This window comes from Lepisma saccharinum, chromosome 14 (genome assembly GCF_977018435.1).
Source record: "Lepisma saccharinum chromosome 14, izLepSacc3.1, whole genome shotgun sequence".
Lineage (NCBI taxonomy): Eukaryota > Metazoa > Arthropoda > Insecta > Zygentoma > Lepismatidae > Lepisma > Lepisma saccharinum.
Window position 1 is genome coordinate 49142254 of NC_139242.1, and position 19587 is coordinate 49161840.

The 19587-nt window shown below is 38.8% G+C and overlaps 1 protein-coding gene across 1 annotated transcript in view; it reads right to left on the reverse strand.

Moving 5' to 3' along the window:
• Positions 1–846: 846 nt before the first annotated feature.
• Positions 847–19587, reverse strand: part of LOC145998863 (uncharacterized) — a 30371-nt gene continuing 11630 nt past the window's right edge. The window contains exons 4-9 of the mRNA XM_083135542.1: positions 17641–17776; positions 13530–13657; positions 11698–11823; positions 6720–6884; positions 5165–5392; positions 847–2600 (exon numbers count right to left, since the gene is read on the reverse strand). Coding sequence (XP_082991668.1) covers positions 2479–2600; positions 5165–5392; positions 6720–6884; positions 11698–11823; positions 13530–13657; positions 17641–17776 — 905 coding nt within the window. The 3' untranslated portion in view covers positions 847–2478. The remainder of the gene's footprint in view (positions 2601–5164; positions 5393–6719; positions 6885–11697; positions 11824–13529; positions 13658–17640; positions 17777–19587) is intronic.

The window sequence follows — 19587 nt, forward strand, 5'->3', positions numbered from 1 at the left end:
TGCTAAGTATTTCTTTGGTTGTTTCAAATGTTGTATCTTCTGTTGGATTAGGTGTTTGTTCGAATCTCCTAGGTGCTTTCCGTTTCCGTTGTTAGCCTAGCTTCCTTCTTTAGTGTTTGCCCCCTGTTGCGCCCCTGTAATTGGTATTCGTCCACGGTTGAGGGGGGCATGCCTTGCCCCCTTGTGGTTGAGCCACTGCACAATCTTGTCCCGGATTCGAAGAAGAAATAGAAATTTCAGCTTCAGTTTTCGTTCGATAAACAACAAGTAATGCAAAAAATCATCGCCAGGGAGCAGGACGGTTTAATGTAGGCTACTAGTGTACTCTTGTGGGCAAGAGCTAAACTAACAAGGCAGCTCTCGAAAACTGGCAGCATTGACGTGTTCCAAGTTGATGAGATTTAGAGATGCTTCTAAATCTTGTGTTTACAAAACATATGCTTGCGTGCAAAGAAATATACCTACCTCACTCTTTTGACATAAAATGTTTACTTGTTCTTACTTATCAGAATAAAGCAATGCTAATAAATTTAGGTTCACTTTAAGCGTTATTAAATGATCTTTCAAACAACTTACTTCATACTTCTTTTATTGTCTTATTTTCTTATTTTTTTTAAAAAAAAAACATTTTATGTCAGAAGTGTGAGGTGGGTCTATTTCTTTGCACGCAAGTGTATTTGGGGTTAACATTAATAAAATATCAAGTTTATCTCATGCTTAGGGCCCGTGAAGGAAGCTAACTGATCGACCAGAGAACGTCTGCCCCTCTGGCGTCACCATAGATGTTAGGAATGGAAAGAAAAACACATTTCATTTTAAAATTTTTATACAAATATTTAGGCATTACAAATAACAATTAACACAGAAATGTAACAGTAACTTTCATAAACAATTTAAGACTCAACAAAGACAACGAATCTGAAACGTCATTACAAATTAAAAATATTCAACAAGAAAAGTAACAACAATACAAGCTCGTAACTTGGCAACATTACTCTTTACATGTTATTTCTTATATTTTTTGTGCTGTTAAAAAGTATTGTGATCGCCTTACATCTTCCATATTTGGAAACAAAGTTTGTAATATTTTCTCAGGTAAGCTGTTTATTGAATTTATTTTCTCTTCCAAAGTAGTGCATAGAGTTGCGACACGCTTTCTGCATTTTTTAGTATTAGTTTTAATATTATTGATGGAATCTTTCTGTTCACACTTCACAGTAGCTCTAAATACAAACGTTTTTACGTACCCAGCACGTTATTTAAAATCTGACTTATTTTAGTGTTTTACAGCAGGAGATACAAATTTATTTTAAAGTTTTACAACAGAAGATACAAATTTTAATTTCTAAGTATGCAAGCCATCACAAAAAGGTTTAAGTTCGTAGTCTCTGATTAATACTCATGAATTTCTTTAAATGCAAAAACACACATACAAACATACTTTACAATATTTGAAGGTTTGCGATTGTAGTTCTTCTTTATATAATTTCGATCTTTCTCGTACTTAAATATATATGTTGATTTATTTGCTGATTTTTAAAAAAAATCTCAAATTGACAAATTGTAAGTTATAATGAGTAACTTCTGACGCCACAGCAGTTGTTGAATGAAATGATACTTGGTTAATTTTTATCTATTCCCAGTCTATACGATTGATGAACAGCAATTATCAAATATTTTGACACTGAAATCAGTTGAACAATGTATCACCTATAATAGCGTCTTAATGGAAAGGCAAGGGAGGGAGGGAGTTGAATATGAGGTTTGAATAACAGGAAAACATATGCAAGGCTTGTTCATTGTGTTTTATGCTTAGATGTTTGAATGTATCAAACTTTCTTTCAAGGACAAAAAAAACTACTCTTGCTTTTCAATCTAGAGTGAATGATAAAATGTTCTTGCACATCTCGAGAGCTCCTACAAGGATTTTTATTGTTTCCAGTTGGAGACACGAACATAAATACATTGACAGTGTTTCTCTGAGCCTCAAAACATTTCGTAAATCAATGCAAATTTGTATTATTTTGTAAACAATAAACAATAACTTTAGTGCGTAGCGGAGGCTGAAGGAAGAACTGTGTAATAATTTGATTAACGTAATCCGCAAGGAGGTTTCTTTCAAAGTTGACATGCATGCGGTAAGTGTTGCATATCGCCGCTCGTGGCGCTACTTACCTCACCCGTGCGGAAAAACACAAATGACATGTCTGGTAGATTTGAAGTGAAACCAACAAATTGAATTATGCAAGTTCCGTCACACAAAAGAATTAGGTGCAGAAACAATAGTGCTTGTTCTTATAAGAAGACCGTGAAAACTATTACTGAGCTGAGCTGTTTTTTCTTCTTTTTTTTTTTGTCATAACCACTTATTTCCTATGACGACCGACATGTGAAGGCAACTTACAAAGTGGATGCGTGACATTGCGACAGTCGTTTGTTTCGTTACTCGGTTGGTTGCTTCTACAGTTCAGAGGTAAATTAGTTGAGGTTGTTTGTACACGGCTGTTGGACGTAGTTCAGGCAGAATCCCCGGTTCCCTGTGTCTGCAGGAGCCTCGACGTTGTTGGTATGGTAGATTAACCTGAATGGTTTTGCTGTGCCTAAAAAGAGAGAGAAACAATAGTCAACCAAGTTAAACGAAAGGTAGTCAGATTTATTTTCTCTTATATTACTTATCCTCAAAGCAGAAACAAAGTGAAGAGCGAAGGGCGTGTTTGCTCATCTGTCAGTTCTAATTATCGAGTGTATTGCCCCGGTCGATTCTGACAATTCCGGCATTTCAAGCCAGAATTAAAGCGTCTGTATGATTAATCTATGGAAAACATTCAATTTGAATATTCTTGAGATGTTTATTTGTATTTTGAAACAAAAATGTAACATTTTCAGAAAGGTATGTTAATTTCAACTCTATCTCTTTTATGTAAAAGTTGTAAAATATTAATCTACATGACGTGTAAATATTGGCATTCGTAAACAATTCTTTACGGCCTACTTTTCCAGATTTCCGAAAGGCTTTTATCTCAGGTCCACTGAAAGGGAGGAACTTAGCCATTCCATTACCTTCTGTTAACTTTTTACAGATCCGCCAGTTGGTAAGTTCTTTTTTGTAATTTTGTGAAAACCGTAATAAGCGAACTTATTGGAAAGATATTCCATAACCTTTTTCATTTCACATCGAAAAGGCATTAAATCTGACACCAGTGACCAGTCAGGGCAAGCTGAGAAGTTCGATTAAGTGTAACCCAGTTGTGACTAGTTGCAGGCTATAGAGGACAAGTGCGGTGCGTGCCAGGAGATCACACAAACTACAGGAGCTGGGAGATATTATGTTGTGGATTGAAACTGTTAATGCTGTATTTTTGTGTTTGTATTTGCATTTCAGATATTTAGCGTCCCCTTTCCTGTCACTTTGTCTAATAGTGACAATGAGGATGAGTGATGATTAGATTAAATCGATTAAGGTACACTCACAAAGAACACTCATACCCAACAGGGATTCGAACACAGAAACTTTACTGACGAGATCGGAAGTCAAGCACTTAACGCGTTCAACCACCGAGGTGTTGTTTAAAAATAAATTTAGGTCATTACCTCTATTCTTATGTTGCTAGAAAAATCTTAGGAGTGGTATCAATAAGGGGGATAGAATGGCAGATGTTCAGAAGTTCAAAGGTTAATACAGAATATTCTGTAGGGTGCTAGTGATACCAGATTTCATGGGGGAAGAAGCCAACCTAGCCCCTTCCTTTAACGTCGCTACTGCTGTTAAACCTACCAAACATTACCTCATTACACCACAAAATATTTTGAATGGTTCCACCTGAACGTCGCCCCCGAAACCTGAGTAAGGGGCCCAAACATATTGACTGCAATGACTTATTTTCTTATTGTGCTTTGAATTTCTCATCCTACCAGGGCGACTTCTGTGGCTACGATGGGTAAGGAAGAGAGAGTTAGAGTTTCCATCGTAACGGCTGTTAAGAAAAATAAGTTTTTGTGGCTATGGTCGGTAAGGATAAGAGAATTTCCATGGCAACATTTGACAAGGAAGAGTGAATTTCTATGGCAACCGTTGGTAAGGGAGAGAGAATTTGCATGGCAGCAATTGGTAATGAACGAAGCATTTTCATGGCAACGGTTGGTAAAGAAGATAGCATTTCCACGGTAACAGGTGGTAAGAGGAGATAATTTCCACAGCAACAGTTGGTAAGAAGAAAATCTTCTATAGCAATTGTTGGAAAGGAAGACGAAGCTTCCATGTCAACCATCGGCAACAGTGGCGGCGATTAGGGGAGGCGAGGGGGGCAGTTGCCCCCTTCACTTTTCGCAACTTTTGCTCCTGCACTTTGCTAAACCTTATCTACAAAGGGAAATATACTGTGTTTGCCCCCCAGTTTTGGCACCTTGCCCCCCCGGTTTTAGAACCCAATCGCCGCCACTGATTGGCAAGGAAGAAAAACAGTTTCCGTGGCAACGGTTGGTCAGAAAGCAAGACAGTCACTTTGGAAACGGTCAGGAAGAGAGAAGAGAATTTTCATAGCAACAGTTGATAAGGAAGAGGAAAAGGTGCCGTACAACGGTTTGCAAGGAAAATAACCTGTTTCCATAGCAACGGTTAGCAAGGAATAAGGCAATTTCCACGGTAAAGATTGGTAAGGAAGGGAGACAGTTTCCATAGCAACCATTGGTAATGAAATTACATCTTCGACGGCTATTGTTGTTAAGAAAGAGGAACAATTTCCAAGCAACGGTTGGTAAGGTGTAAGCAGTTCCCATGGCAACAGTTGGTAAGGTAAAATGGTTCCCATGGTAACGGTTGGTAGGGAAGAAAACATCTTCCATGTGACGGAAGGTTGGAAATTGAGATGGCAGTTGCTAGGCAACAAGGAGTGTTTGTTTCCACAATGGGATAGGAGTACTGTGGTTCTGATGAGAGAGAGAGATGTTGTTGCTAGGGGCAACGGGAAGTTCCAAAGTAGCCGTTCCTAAGGGTTATGTATAATCGTTTCTCAGACAACCGTTGTCAAGTGAAAGGAAGACAATTCTTACACCGAAACCAACGAATGTTAAGTAAGGGGAAGATGGTTGCCCTGACAACAGTTGCTTAAGTAATTGAATGATGCAAATAGCCGTTACGGACGGAAGTCTGGAGTGCAAAACTTACTGAATACGGTGCTGGCCGTCGTGGACACTTCGGAGTTGAACGTCCCACCGCAGATTCGATCGTTGCACGTGGACGACGCAGTCACGACCCGTCCCACATTGGCGGCGCAAGGAATCATCAGCCAATCAGCGTTGCAGGAATTGGGTCCAACGTTGCCGATCATGGAGGTGACTGGGGTTTGAGTTGCTGTCTGCCCAGACAATGTGAAGGCATGGCTCCTGTTATTCACTGCAACAATGAAAGATCTCTTCAAAACATTATAACAATGATGATAACAAAAACAAACAATTACCTAACAATCACTTTCCACACAAGAATATAAGAAATTCAACCTAAATACAAACGTCTTAATAATATGAAATATTATAAGTAACAACAAAGCTTCCTACTTGACCAAGATAAGAAGAAACCAAACTCGCAAACTAAAGTGGACATTATCGCTTCCCCTTCACTTCTGCTCGAGTGCTCCCGTGTTGCCATATGTATAACTTCCCTTCCTTGCTTTTATGCAAAAAAATCAACAATGTTAACTATTTCGACTCTGCTTTCGCTGGGTACAGGTTCCACCCCTTCCTGATGATACATACACTTGACGATAAATAAAGGCGAAAACGATGTGGTTAAGAACACCGCACATTTTGGCAACGCAGGGTCAAGATTACACGGCAAGGAGCTGATTGCATCACGCTCACGCTCCCTCCAATCTCTTAAGAATGAAAGTTGACCACAGCGTCAGAGGGTTTTTCTCATTCTGGTCAAGCCGTATAAGTTAAAAATGTACGTTTAATGGCGTACACATTCCCAACGAAATTAATTATTGATACAGCAGGATGAGCTAAAATGTGTTTCGTCAAGCTAACAGCGTTCGGTGCCTTGTGACTCGAAAATACCCGATGTCAGTCGAAAAAAATTAAACTGATCGCTGATTCGCTGTTTCCCAGCCGCCAGGTGGAAATGCAACCAGTATAGATTCTTCAACATTGGTTACTGCCAAGGACGTATTTAGGGGGGTCCAGGGGGTCCGGACCCTCCCGAAATATTTATCAAGTACTAAAATTAAATAATGAAAAATATTTATTTAGCATTTGTTGTATAATTTCCTCTGAACTTATTGGAAGACAAGGATTATATTGGGATCATACGGCTGTAAACGACAAGAACGACGTATTTAGAGGGTCCGGACCCCCCTCCCACCGGAAAGACTTATTAAGTACGAAAATTAAATAATGAAAATATACTCGTTTAGCATTTGTTGTATAATTTCCTCTGAACTTAACTTGCTGCTTCTGATATTTATATTCATTTATCTTATTTTCCTTAGCTTGTTGGCATCTTTAAGCTAATTGCGAACATGAGCACGAATGATGATTAGATGAAAATGATGAAGATGTACACATAAATGAACCAGGACGGTCCCTAACCCTGAACCTTCGATGGCAAGATCGTATCAACAATCTGGACCACCGTGGTTCACATTAAGTTGCTGGATTAGAAGCTCAGACACTGGCGGAGCGTGAAGATATTGTTCCAATTATGATAGCCTAGTGGTACTCACCGCCATCCGGGCACGCTGTGTACTGGATGCCGCAAAAGTTCCTCTCCATTCTGATGCAGATGCTGTAGTCTTGGTTGGACAACTGAAGGCCAGCCGCCGGGTCGTAGTTGAAAGACTTGATTTGGCCGGACACTCCCGTGAAGTACTGCAGGCAGCCTTCCTCAGCTATGGAAGTACAACGTATAGCTTAGAACATGACAGGCTGAGAGATATTCACACTTATTTGCTCAATTTATGCACGCCTCAATGTACAGACTTGAAGTATGGTCTTGGCGGAAGTGGCGTCACCTAGTACAGTTCGAAAGCGCCATGAACAGAAGCATGCAAGTACACAGCTCGCAGTACAGATGGTTGGTGACTAGGTCACGTGGTTTCCACACTCGTTGTTCATTTGTTTAAAACTACGGAGGTAGAAAGCAAGCAGCACAGGTAGATATACGTTATGGTCCAGCAAGTTGTTGGTTAAAGTTCTTATAATGTGTGAAAATGTATGTGTACGAGTATTTGAAAATGCTATGTGATTTTAATGGTGAAAAACAAGTGCTTAAATGGCAAGGAAAACAACGAGTACTCTGTTTTATCTACTGATCGTATTTGGCGCTGCAGTCGAAGTGCAATTCCAAAGACAACACTTCCAGTACACGACTTGAAGACCGCACTCCAAGACCATACTCGGAGGATGCTCACTCTTGCACATTTCGGACACGGCCGTAGTCTCAAACTCACTAACTCTCTCTCTCTCTCTCTCTCTCTGTAGGCATGGGCGGATGTAGAACTTTTTTCACCGGAGAGGAACAGAATATACTGTGAACATATATGATGTAAAATTGGAAATATAATGTACAGACTTCTCTAGATATTATAATGAGTCCCAAATACATACACACATCCAGACAATTGCAAGGGCTCGGTTTAGATCCAATTTGTGGTCAAATGAACTAATAGGGACTGGACCTTCAAAGTGGAATCCGAACCACTGTACAATGTACATATATACACCAGGAAGTAACCCTTTCATTATGAGACGATACCATTAGTACATATTTGTGAAATAGAATAGTTTTACTTTACTACATTAATAACACTGGTCGACATGGGTTCTGATGTTTGGAAACTAATTGTGGTTTCTGAAACTACATTTGATGCTGATTTCAGAAGTGACCTTGTTTTTGTTGTATCACCCTCAGTTATTTAGAAATCTTCATCGTTGTATAAATCGTAATTCCTGCCCAGAAATTAGAAGTTAATAATATTCCCGATAGATGGCAGTGCACCTCTTATTACATTATATGATTAACAAAATTGCTGAAGACGCCTAGTAACAATGAATGATTCAATAAATTTGTTTCGATACGAACTAATGCAAATAGAACAGTTTTTAATTTATTTACCGTGTATAAGGTTACGTGATCCGAAAACCTTAGTTAAGTGTATTGTAGATATTATATATGTAAATAGCAGTAGGGAATGCAAAATATTAGATAAAATTTTCGTCATTGTCGATAGTTCGTGCTGTGTTGTGTCGAGAGACAATGTCGTTGTCGTCCAGGAAGTGTTTGAACTCGCCGCATGTATTCTGTTACATTTGTGGAAGCTATGTAGTGAAGAGGCAAAGACAACGTATCACCACATTTGTGAGGTCTGCTTACCACGAATATTTTGGTGTTAAAGTAGGTGATCAGGACAAAAACTGGGCCCCGCATGAAGTTTGCAAACATGGGTGGAAGCTTTGCGATTGTGGAAGTGTGGCAAGAGGAAAGCATTGCCATTTGGAATACCAATGGTATGGCGGGAACCAAAAAATCACATTGATGACTGCTATTTCTGTGCTGTAGATGTTAGCTGTTTCAGTGCTAAGAACAAGAGCAACGTGAGCTATCCCAACAACATACAATCGGCCATTAGTCCCGTGCCTCATGGGCCAGATGTACCTGTACCTGTACCACGTACGAGTAGTGATAATTGCAGCACTTCAAGTGACACTGAAGTTGAACGTGCACACTATGATGACAGTAACGATTTCTGTCCTGGTACAAGTACAGGCACTCCGCAACCTTTCACACAACATGAACTGAATGATCTCGTAAGAGACCTAAATTTACCAAAGGAGAGTGCCCGACTGAGTAAGAAAAACCTGTTGTCTCCAGGAACACATTTCTCATGGTACAGGCATCGAGAGACAGAGCTACTCCCATACTTTACTGAAGACGAAAACCTTGTTTATTGTAACAACATAAGGAAAGTCATAGAATTGTATGGTATTTCTTACAATGTAAGTAAATGGAGACTTTTCATTGATGCATCATAGACTAGTGTGAAGGGTGTTCTGTTAAATAACTAATGTGTTCCCATCGATTTCAGTTGCATATTCTGTGTCGCTTAAGGAAACTTATGAAACTTTGAGGTTCATGCTACTGAAAGTGAAATATGAAGAACATGGTTGGTCTGTCTGTGGAGATTTCAAAGTGATAGCTTTGTTGTTGGGTCTCCAGGCTGGGAACACAAAATTCCCCTGCTTCTTGTGCGAATGGGACAGTCGGGACAGGGAGAATCATTGGAAAGTGAAAACGTGGCCAAGTAGAGAATCTCTCTCTCCAGGGAAGAAGAATGTGACACAACGGCAATTCATTCAGTCGTCTAAAATACTGCTTTCTCCGTTGCATATTAAGTTAGGGATAATGAAACAGTTTGTGAAAGTGTTAGACAAAGACGGCGAATGCTTTAAATACATTGCCAGGAAATTTCCATCCGTCACTGAGGGTAAGTTCAAAGAAGGTAATTTTGTTGGCCCTCAGATACGGAAACTGAAGTTGGATGCAGATTTTGAAGAAATAATGACTGCTACGGAAAGGGATGCCTGGGTAAGTTTCAAAATGGTGGTTGCCCATTTTCTGGACAATGAAAAACACGTTAACTATGAACATTTTGTGAAAAATCTGCTAACGAATTTATGTAAACTTGGTTGTAAAATGAGCCTCAAATTGCATTTCCTTAACTTTCCGAGTAATCTCGGACACTTCAGCGAGGAGCACGGGGAAAGATTTCACAAGGACATAGCAGAGATGGAACGGAGATACCAGGGACGATGGAATGTTTCCATGATGGCAGATTTTTGTTGGATGTTAAAAAGAGATGTTCCTACTTCGGGTGTCGGTGAAGGCAGAAAGTCAAAAAGAGTGAAGTTTGATCCTGAGTCTCAGTAATTCGAAATGCACTATGTTATATCTCTTTCTAGACATGTGTAAATGAAAATGTACATGAATATAGTATATAATATAGATTTTACAATCTCAATATATGTCCCACTGATTACTATATTTGCAAAAATTATTTATTCTATGTGTCTGTAATATTATTATATAAACCCCAAATGATCCCAATAATACCATAATAGACCCCTATATGGTATTCAGTTTTCACGATTTGTGAAAAATTGTGACGTGATGGAGCAAAACGGTTTTCAAATTTGAATTCAGCATGAAAAATCCTTTCAGAGTCACCTATTCATTTCAAAACATCGTTCAACTTTTGAAAAAATGTCGACCAGTGTAATGGTTACAGAAAGAAATAAAAGCTAGATAATCGTCTCTCCAGGAGAAACTGTCACAAACATCGGATACATTTGACCTACAAAATAGGGGTCTACCTTCAATTTGTATCATCAGTTGAACAGTCAACGTTATTATCTGTAACCAACAGGTTCCGGGTTCGATTTCTGGTGTCAACTATTTTAAGTGTCTAGTAAAATTACTCCCGATCAGTGTATTTGTGCACGAACATTTATTGCCCGTTATACTTTTTACAATATTTAGTCATCCGTATTGGGAGAGGCACTTGCCCCCGTGCCCCTACCACTCAATCCGCAATGTATGTAGGCCTATGTATGTATGAATATACGTTAGCCTATGTGTGAATACACATACACACACACTTTTCTTCAGAAAGAGAGGAGACTTGGATTTGTCTGTCTGTCGTCGGTTCAAAGGATTTCAATAATAAATTAAACATCTAAAAGAATTAAATTGAAGATTGTGATATATATCTGTGTGTGTTTTTTTTATGTACGCCATATACAGGGTGTCCGAAAAGTCTTTCCCTGATTACAAGCTTTATTCATATCCACTATATATAAGGTAGAGATGTGAAAGTGGTACCAAAATGTTGGAAAACTAACCAAGTTTTTTTGTTCCAGGTTTCAGTCAAGAGGCTGTAGCGTAACAGTGTCGGTGCCCAGGAGACCAGAAATGTTCACAAATCAGGAAAAAGCTCAGTGTGTACCCTAGCATTATTAGGCAACAAAGCCTATAAAATTTGCACTTTGTATACACGAAACAATAAACGTTTGTCTAAGATATCATGAAGATAACTTTTTGGCTGATGTTTTACTTTTTTTGAAATCACTGAGGTTGATGTCGGCCAGTTCTCGGTATGTCAACAACAGATCCCGTGGTCTTGAACTTGTCATACCACGACTTAATGCTCTTGATATCGGGTGGCATCTTTCCATGAAAGTTGCTCTGCACTGTTATTGGTGACCGGATCTCGTGATACCAGAGGACACACTGAGCTTTTTCCTGATATGTTATCATTTCCGGTTTCCTCGACACTGACACTGTTACGCTACAACCTCTTGACTGAAACCTGGAACAAAAAAACTTGGTTAGTTTCCCAACATTTTGGCACCATTTTCACATCTCTACCTTACATATAGGGGATATGAATAAAGTTTGTAATCAGGAAAATACTTTTCGGACACCCTGTACTACCTAGGTAATATAAAAAAGAAATGTATGTATGATAGATGATGTTACGTCATTCTAGTTTCGCCTACAATAACCATAAACCCCTACCATAATTGTAATTTTGATAAAACCGTTTTCACCTAGTTTCTCACAACCCTATTTTTTGTAACTTTAGCTTTTATACAATGGCAGATCCAATTAAGGATACTCGCTTCACAAAAGTACTTCTTGCTTACCTCGATAGATGGTGCTGCATCTAATCTGACACACTTTTACTTTCCAGTTCCTGGCAAATGAAGGTCCGCTAGTCACGAAGGTCAACGTAACTGGATTGGAACTTCCGAGACCAGCATCCACGTACACTGGAAGAGAAAGGTGAGTCAAAAGCTTCCAAACAAGTTAAGAAGTATTTTACATCACATACAATTTGATTTGATTATATTAATTATGAGATGTACGTGTTGCCTTCTGTGTAAATTAATTTTTCCTATTCAATGCTAATTAGCGCTATGTCAGTGGTTTTCAAAGTGTACGCCCGGCGCCGTGGCTGGCTTACAGGAGCACCGCGAAGTGTCCCAATATTTTTACTGAAATTTAATCAATGATATGATTGTTCCAAAAATGTGCTTATTTAGTACTTTTTACATTTTACATATAAATGTTTCTGAATTTAAAATATATGTTTATTTTTTTTTAGGGCAAGCAACCTAATCACACTAACAAAGCGTTGCAAGTATTAGAAATGCCTATATTCTGACTTGGGCGCCGCGCCGCGGAAAAATCTTGAAACACTAAGGGCGCCTTGAAACGAAAAAGTTTGGGAACCCATGCACCATACTACAGGTTGTACTAGTAGCTACATTGCATGCGATTTACATAAAGTAATTGGTTTCATAAGGGTGACCCCCCCCCCCCCAATTCCGATGCACGTAGGCATGGCGATCATATGAAATTGAAACTGCTGAAAAGGAAATGGTACCAGTAGTATAAGCCGGAGACACATTAAACTCGTTTGTTTTCAAATAAAAATCATTGCTACTTACCTTATATGCATAGCGGAAGATTTTTCAAGCTGGGGATTACTTTTTTTCCCATGAAAAAAGCGTTATTTTTAACATTATAATCATTTATTGGTCGTTGCTAATTCGGCGCGCAAATTTTGACTCACGTTGTCTATCGTCAGCTGATATGCAGTATCGTCAGCTGATGTGCAGTGTTTCCAACCTTATGAACCGATAAATGCCGCACAAACTATTCACAAAAGGTTTTTAAGCGAAAATTGAGGCTAGACTCTACTCTACGTTCTTATCTGCATGGTGATTGCTTCTTTGCGTTCGCGGTGCGCGATCGTGGTGCTGCACCCGGCATCTCTTCTTGTAAGTACCTTTTTCTTTTTACACTTTCTGTTCAAGATAGCCCCACTATCTATTGACGGGGTCGAGGTATGCCTACGAGGTTAGGTTAGGCCTGTTAGGTTAGGTTCCATTAGCACTCATTTCACCCCTAAATATGTGCTTCATCATCTAAAAAATTCATCAGTACGTTCAATTGCGCATATCCGGACAACATCGGTTTTTCTCGATTTACTCCTCCAGGAAAGTCTTGCTCGCTTTGGGATTTACGTTGTTGAATTCCTTATAAAATAAGCTTTCCAACGATATATGACACGTATTCCTTAGGAAAAGGACGCAAACTACAGTCTTACCTTACACTGGAAAAAAAAAATCACTCACACATCATCTTGTCAAACTTCCGCGTGGTTGCTACAAACGCACGGAACATTTGATTCACGTAGTCGACGGTAACGGCGGCACGAGCTATCGTACAACCGAGATGCATGATTGACGAAAAATACCTTATTTACAGGCAAAATACGTTGCACGATTCTAAAAAACAATTTCCCCGGCTTCATAAAGTCCCCAAGAACGCAATTCCGTAAGTACTTTCTCGTCGTTTCTCCTGTAAATTTTAAGAAATCCGTCTCCGGCTTATACTACCGTTACCAAGGAAATTTATCACTTTAAATTAAGATTTATAAATTTACAATACATGCTGGAACTTCACTCACTGTGGTTTCCTGCGTTAACTCCACAAATTGCTGGCACTGGATTTCCCCCAGAAACAATGAACTGGTCATTGTTGCACACGTGGTTCATCGGTTCTGGTCCTGCAATTGTGAACTGGTCAAAATCCAGTCTGCAAAGAAAAGGTTAGATCTATAAATTCCGGGAATTGTCACATTTCCTAAATACATAATGCGATTATACATGCAGTATCTTGGGAGGAGAGGAGAGGCATAAAGGAAGGGAACATCCAATATATATAAAGCCCCAATCCCACCACTAACTGACTCACTGACATAAATGTTCTCCATGAAGGAAGCACCGGAGGCGAACAATTCCCGATTACGACCCCCCATGAAATCGTCACATAAGGCCCAGAAAATTTAAAAAATCGCTCAATCAGACCTTTTTTGAGGGTGAATATGCCTTTTTTTCATGTCCGTAGCAACCGTTTCCACGGGCATTTTTTGCAGCACACATTGTTTCCTTCAATTCCTAATTGTCTAGTTACATTATATTTCTCACAGATCAACAGCACACAGATGAATGAACTCCTGGTTTTGAAAATGTGCCTCAAACAAGGGAGACATCTACATAAGAATAAGATTCAGTCCAGGTACATATTATATTCAATGTGAAGATATCTGCATCGTGCTTGTTTTAACTAAATGTTTAGGGGTATAATAAACAAACAATCCTTTAAAGCTTGCCGTGCTTGTTGTTGTCCATGGAAACGGACGTTGTTAGGGAACTTAAAGACAGTCTATTTATTTATTTATTTCAAACAGAAAACTGCTCTAAGTGAATTATGCTAGACTTTAGGATTTTCAAAATATGAGCATAACAATTATTACAGACGAGGGGTAGGAAATTGAGGAGAATGACGGAAAACAATTATTTTTCAATTACGTTTACAAATATGAAAATGACAAAAGACGTAAAATATTGCTTCTCCAATTTGTGTCGTTATTGAATTCGTTTATATAAAACATCCAACTAACTATTTTGAGACGGATATTACTTACCCAGTTTATTATTAAGAAAACATACAATAATATTTTGATTATTTGTACCATATTAGAGCCCGTACAAACTTTGCAAATAAGCAAACCACGTCGGCGAGCGTACCAGACGTGGACAGAGGCCACGTCGAAAGTGCGCGAGTCATAGTAGCTATATAGCCCTGGACTCATATTTACATGCAATTTGAAGGGAGCAGAAAAATATGTTACAAGGAAGGGGGGGGGGGGCAGTGACAGAGATGGTTACGGATCCATGGCATGAGCCCGGCGTTGACAATTGAGCCTTTATATTCTGATACATATATCGTCAGGCCCAGATTTGTACTGTAGGTTGGATGTTAGAACTCTAGTACAATCAGAATGGCTTTTCTATGCGCCGACACGTAGCCTTGCTGAAGTAAGTCGCTCGGTGTTAAAACTCGGAAGAATGCTAACTAGAAATGAACGTGGTGCAGATCAGAAAGTATTTCAACAAAATCACTACTTAAACGTATTATTTGAACCATTCTCACGATGACTTATAAACCTGATTCCTTGGATTTAAATGATACCTTCATCGAAAAACAGTTGATCCAATGAACGAACTGCGTTTTTCCTTTTGCTAGTCGGGATTGAAATATAAAGCACACAGAACCCAGTCCAGGGCTCGTTTCTCGTTTGTGTGCAGTGGTTAAGATTCAATCAATGTAAATATAATTCAATAAATTTCGGTTTGTTGTCTTACCTGTAATTCTCTTCACAGCGAACCCTTCTTATTTGTTGAAAACTGAACTTCTCAAAACAAGCATAGAAATCATATTGGTCTATTCTCAAACGTTTCCATGGATACTGCAATAATCGTGGTGCGAACAATGTCTGAGCCATGTCATCACTTCTTTTAATACCAGCAACAAGTAGCATTTTTAATTCTTGTGCGATAGTGTTTTGTCTCTGTTCCCTGTTGGTTAGTTGACGTGAGAGTGATTAGCTACAAATATTACGCCACGTGGTTAAGTTAGGATGATGTCTACAATTAGTCTTCCCATTGTGGTTGCTGACCAAAAAGTTCCCAGAACGCTAGCAGCGGTGAAAATCTTGGCGACAAACGACACGTGCCACCAATCCAATGTAGACTTGTGCAGCCTGTCGGTGTGAATCGTTGCTCTTGATTGGTTTATTTCCAAGTGAAATGCGTCGTTGTGAAATCTCCTTTGATGCGCTCATAAAACAAATCAACTCTGTTCTTCTCTTAAAGTTATTTTTATAACACTTCCTTTCGTTTCCATTTAAATGCTGAAACAGGAATTGTACAAGAGCAGGTGCACTTAAATGTAACTACAATTTAAATTAAATGATGCACAAACGACGCATTGAGACTTCATGTTCTATGTGGTGCTCCAGAAGAAACTAACAATTTGTAAGTAAAATTGTAATGAAATTACAAAACAATCGGATAGAGTTCGTTTTAAATTACGTTCCGTATTTTCTTTTTATATTTTCACCATTGAACTTCAGCTGGTTAAAAATCAAACCCTTCAACAATTAATAATAGAGTCACACATTACATTTGCGAAATGGTACGGGTGAATCTGAAAATTGTGTAAATCTTGTTTGCGGAAAAAATATTTCTGTTCTCAAACTTTGCCTTCCATATATCCAATATATATATAGCCCCAATCCCACCACTCACTGACATAAATGTTCTCCATGAAGGAAGCCCCGGAGGCGAAAAACGCCCGATTACGACCCCCCATGAAATCGTCCCAAAAGACCGAGAAAATTAAAAAAATGACTCAGTTAGCCCTTTTTTAAGGGTGAAAATGCCCTTTTTTCACGTCCCTAGCAATCATTTCCAGGGGCATTTTTTTGCAGAACACATTGTTTCCTTCAATTCTTAATTGTCGAGATACATTATATTTCTCACAGATCAATAAGAGATGAATCAACTCCTGGTTAGAAAAAGTATTTCAAACAAGGGTGACCTCTACTGCATAAGGAGTTTCAGCCCAGATACAATTACGCATAGGTATATTAGTAAACTCAATGCGAAAATATTTACATCGTCCTTGTTTTAATTAAATGTTTAGAGGTATAATATCATACAATTATTTAGTGTGTTTGCAGTGCTTGTTGTTCACCATGGAAACGGACGTTGCTGAGGAATTTATGGAAAGTTTATTATCACCCCGAAAACTACTGTAAGTGAATTATGCTAGACTTTTCGTATTTCAAAATTCAAGCATCAGAATTTATTACAGAGGCAAGGTAGGAATTTGAGGGAAATAAAGGAAAACAATAAATTTCCAATTACGTTTAAAAATGTGAAAATGACAAAAGACGTAAATATTGCATTCCAATTTAGTGTCGCTATTGAATTCGTATATGCAAGACATCCAGATAATAATCTTCAAACAGTTATTACTTACTCAGTTTATTATTAAGAAAATAGACAATAATACTTTGAATATTTGTGCCTTATTAGAGCCCATACACACATAAAGTTACTTTCTAAACTTTTCAGATTAGCGAACTTATACACTTGTTCCCCTTCATCCAATACAACATGCAGACATTTTACCCCATCTATAATATGATTACGCCCACAACGTGGCCAAAGGTCATGCATGCGAGCATGCAAGACGTGGCCAAAGGCCACGTCGAAAGTACGCGAGTCTCCATATAATTTCGAATTGGCATTGCAGGCAAATGTTATTACACCCATGACCAATAGCAGTTTCGTTGGTGTACAGTGTGCTGCATCGGGAACTTTTCTAACGATGGAAGCGGCCCCGGCGCCCACCCAGCGTCGAATAACATGGGTACCCGGGGGAAACCCTGGGGGGTAAAGGCGGTCAGGGGCGTGATGCTGATCACATCACCCCCACTCACGACCGGATCAAGAAAGTGTGGGGCGTTACCCCCACACCCCCTATACGCCTTCATGGCGTGGTGCTAAGCACAGGGGAGCACTTTACCTTTTTTTTTTTTACAGTGTGCTGCTGCTAATGGTCCTACTGTTATTACAGTTCCGGAACTTACTGATAGCTCCAATACTATACAACATGCAAACAAGCAGGTAATCTTCATAACCCTCCTCACTCCAAAACATCCTTACCTGAGCTGGCACACGTCAGAATCTATTTTGTTGATGGTCAGCTGACACGACCCCGTTCCGTCGTACGAGCTCGGGTATCCTGTGTTCACAAAGTACGTGCAATTTTGATTCGTGGTCTGTCCGCAGGTTGCCAGAACTGGAAAGAAACAAGTGACGTATTTAACCTGTGTCAAATATCGAAATGAGTCATAACATTTGGAAGTGGGGGGAGGGATATGACCACCTTAAGACAGAAATGCTAATAATTAAGAGACTTATTGAAATAAAAGTTTCATATTGCAATTGCATGGTAGTACACATGAGTAAAAATCTCCTTCTGTAAAGGAACAAAAAATGCACAAACAAAAGTCTGCGAAACCCATATTACCCCGACTGATGGAGGAAATATGAGCACACTGGTGGGGAATATGGGCAGTTATGTTTAATGTTTACGCCTCTGTTTAGTGAGATAGAATGATGTTTTTTATTTCTCCGCCTGAACTTTCATCACGGTTTTTGCCCCGCCCTCTGCGCACGCCTATGATCATAAACATATCCTGCAGTCTTCAAATTTCCTCATCCTTCTTACAAGTAGGGTACATGAAATGTAATTCTTCTTGTATATCAACACAATGATTATGATACTGGAAGGAGCAAAGGTGACAACAAATCTCCTCACCACGATACCATCGTCTGCATACAGGGCACTGACTGTCGTTGTTCAGTGCATTCGTTAGTAAAATACGATGTGAATTTGTTATGGATCGTGAAGGATTATGAGTAGGGCTATGATTTTTATGATCTAAAAATCACCAAAATATGCAAAATAAAATTTGCTCTTATGACCTAAAATTTTACAAAATATGCCCTTATAACTGGACTGTTTCAACATCAATATCTAACTTATGCTGAAATATTTTCATATACATACTATTTTTGGTTCACTTTATGGGCCCTGATGAGTGGAAATGTACAATGAATACTTTCTGTAAATTTTCAATTAAAAATGAAAAAAGATTTTGCTGCAGTCCAAAAAAAAAAGCCCTCGAGTGAGCATGGGAGTTAGAACGAATCCACTTGGAAAATAACTGTATATTTCTTGAAAAAGCGAAAATATACTGAATATGACCGAAAATCCATCAAAATATGCTTTATCACGTAGAAATGCCAAAAGATGCCCTTAAAAAGCACCTTAATTCAATTAGTTTCTTCACAATATGAATTTCTATATATTTAGGGAACATATCACCCTTACAAAAAAAAATTATGTCTTAAAAAACCTAGCTAGCCATAATCATGAATAATACACTTCTTTTTTGGCAATTTCTGATTTTTCAAAAATATTACGTGGCTTATAGAAGCTTATTTTTCTGAAGTGCCCACATTATACCGAATTGCTGGGCTCAATTTCCCCCGAATTGCAACATTTTATGTAAGTTGGCACAACCGCGGTAGAATGAGGCACATGCATGCACATGATGCAGTTCGTAGTGTGTGAACCATTATTCTAGCTTTGTTGTTAATACATACATAAATCATTATGTCAAGTAATGTTCTGCTCAGATCTTAACTCCTAGTAGTCAAAAATAACATCAGCTCTATTTTGTAGTACAATTTCGAGAGTACGTTCTTTTCAACAGGTCCACAACTCTTATTTTCGCCAGCTCGGATGAGTACGCAGTTACAATCAAGACTCCACCGATGTTGTCAACCTGCAAATGTTTTTTTTTTCACCGCACACAGCATACGCTGTGACGGAATAACCTTGATTGTGCCCATTCCACCCCCCTCCTAGAATGAGATTAACGGTGGAAGAAATAGAAAGGTAGATAGAGTAACAGGAAGAATGAGAAAGGGAGACAGATTAACAGGGAAAGCAAAAATATTAAACATGAAGAATGAGATTAACAGAGGAAGAAGAGAAAGGAAGACAGATAGAGAAACAGGAAGAATGAGAAAGGAAGACCG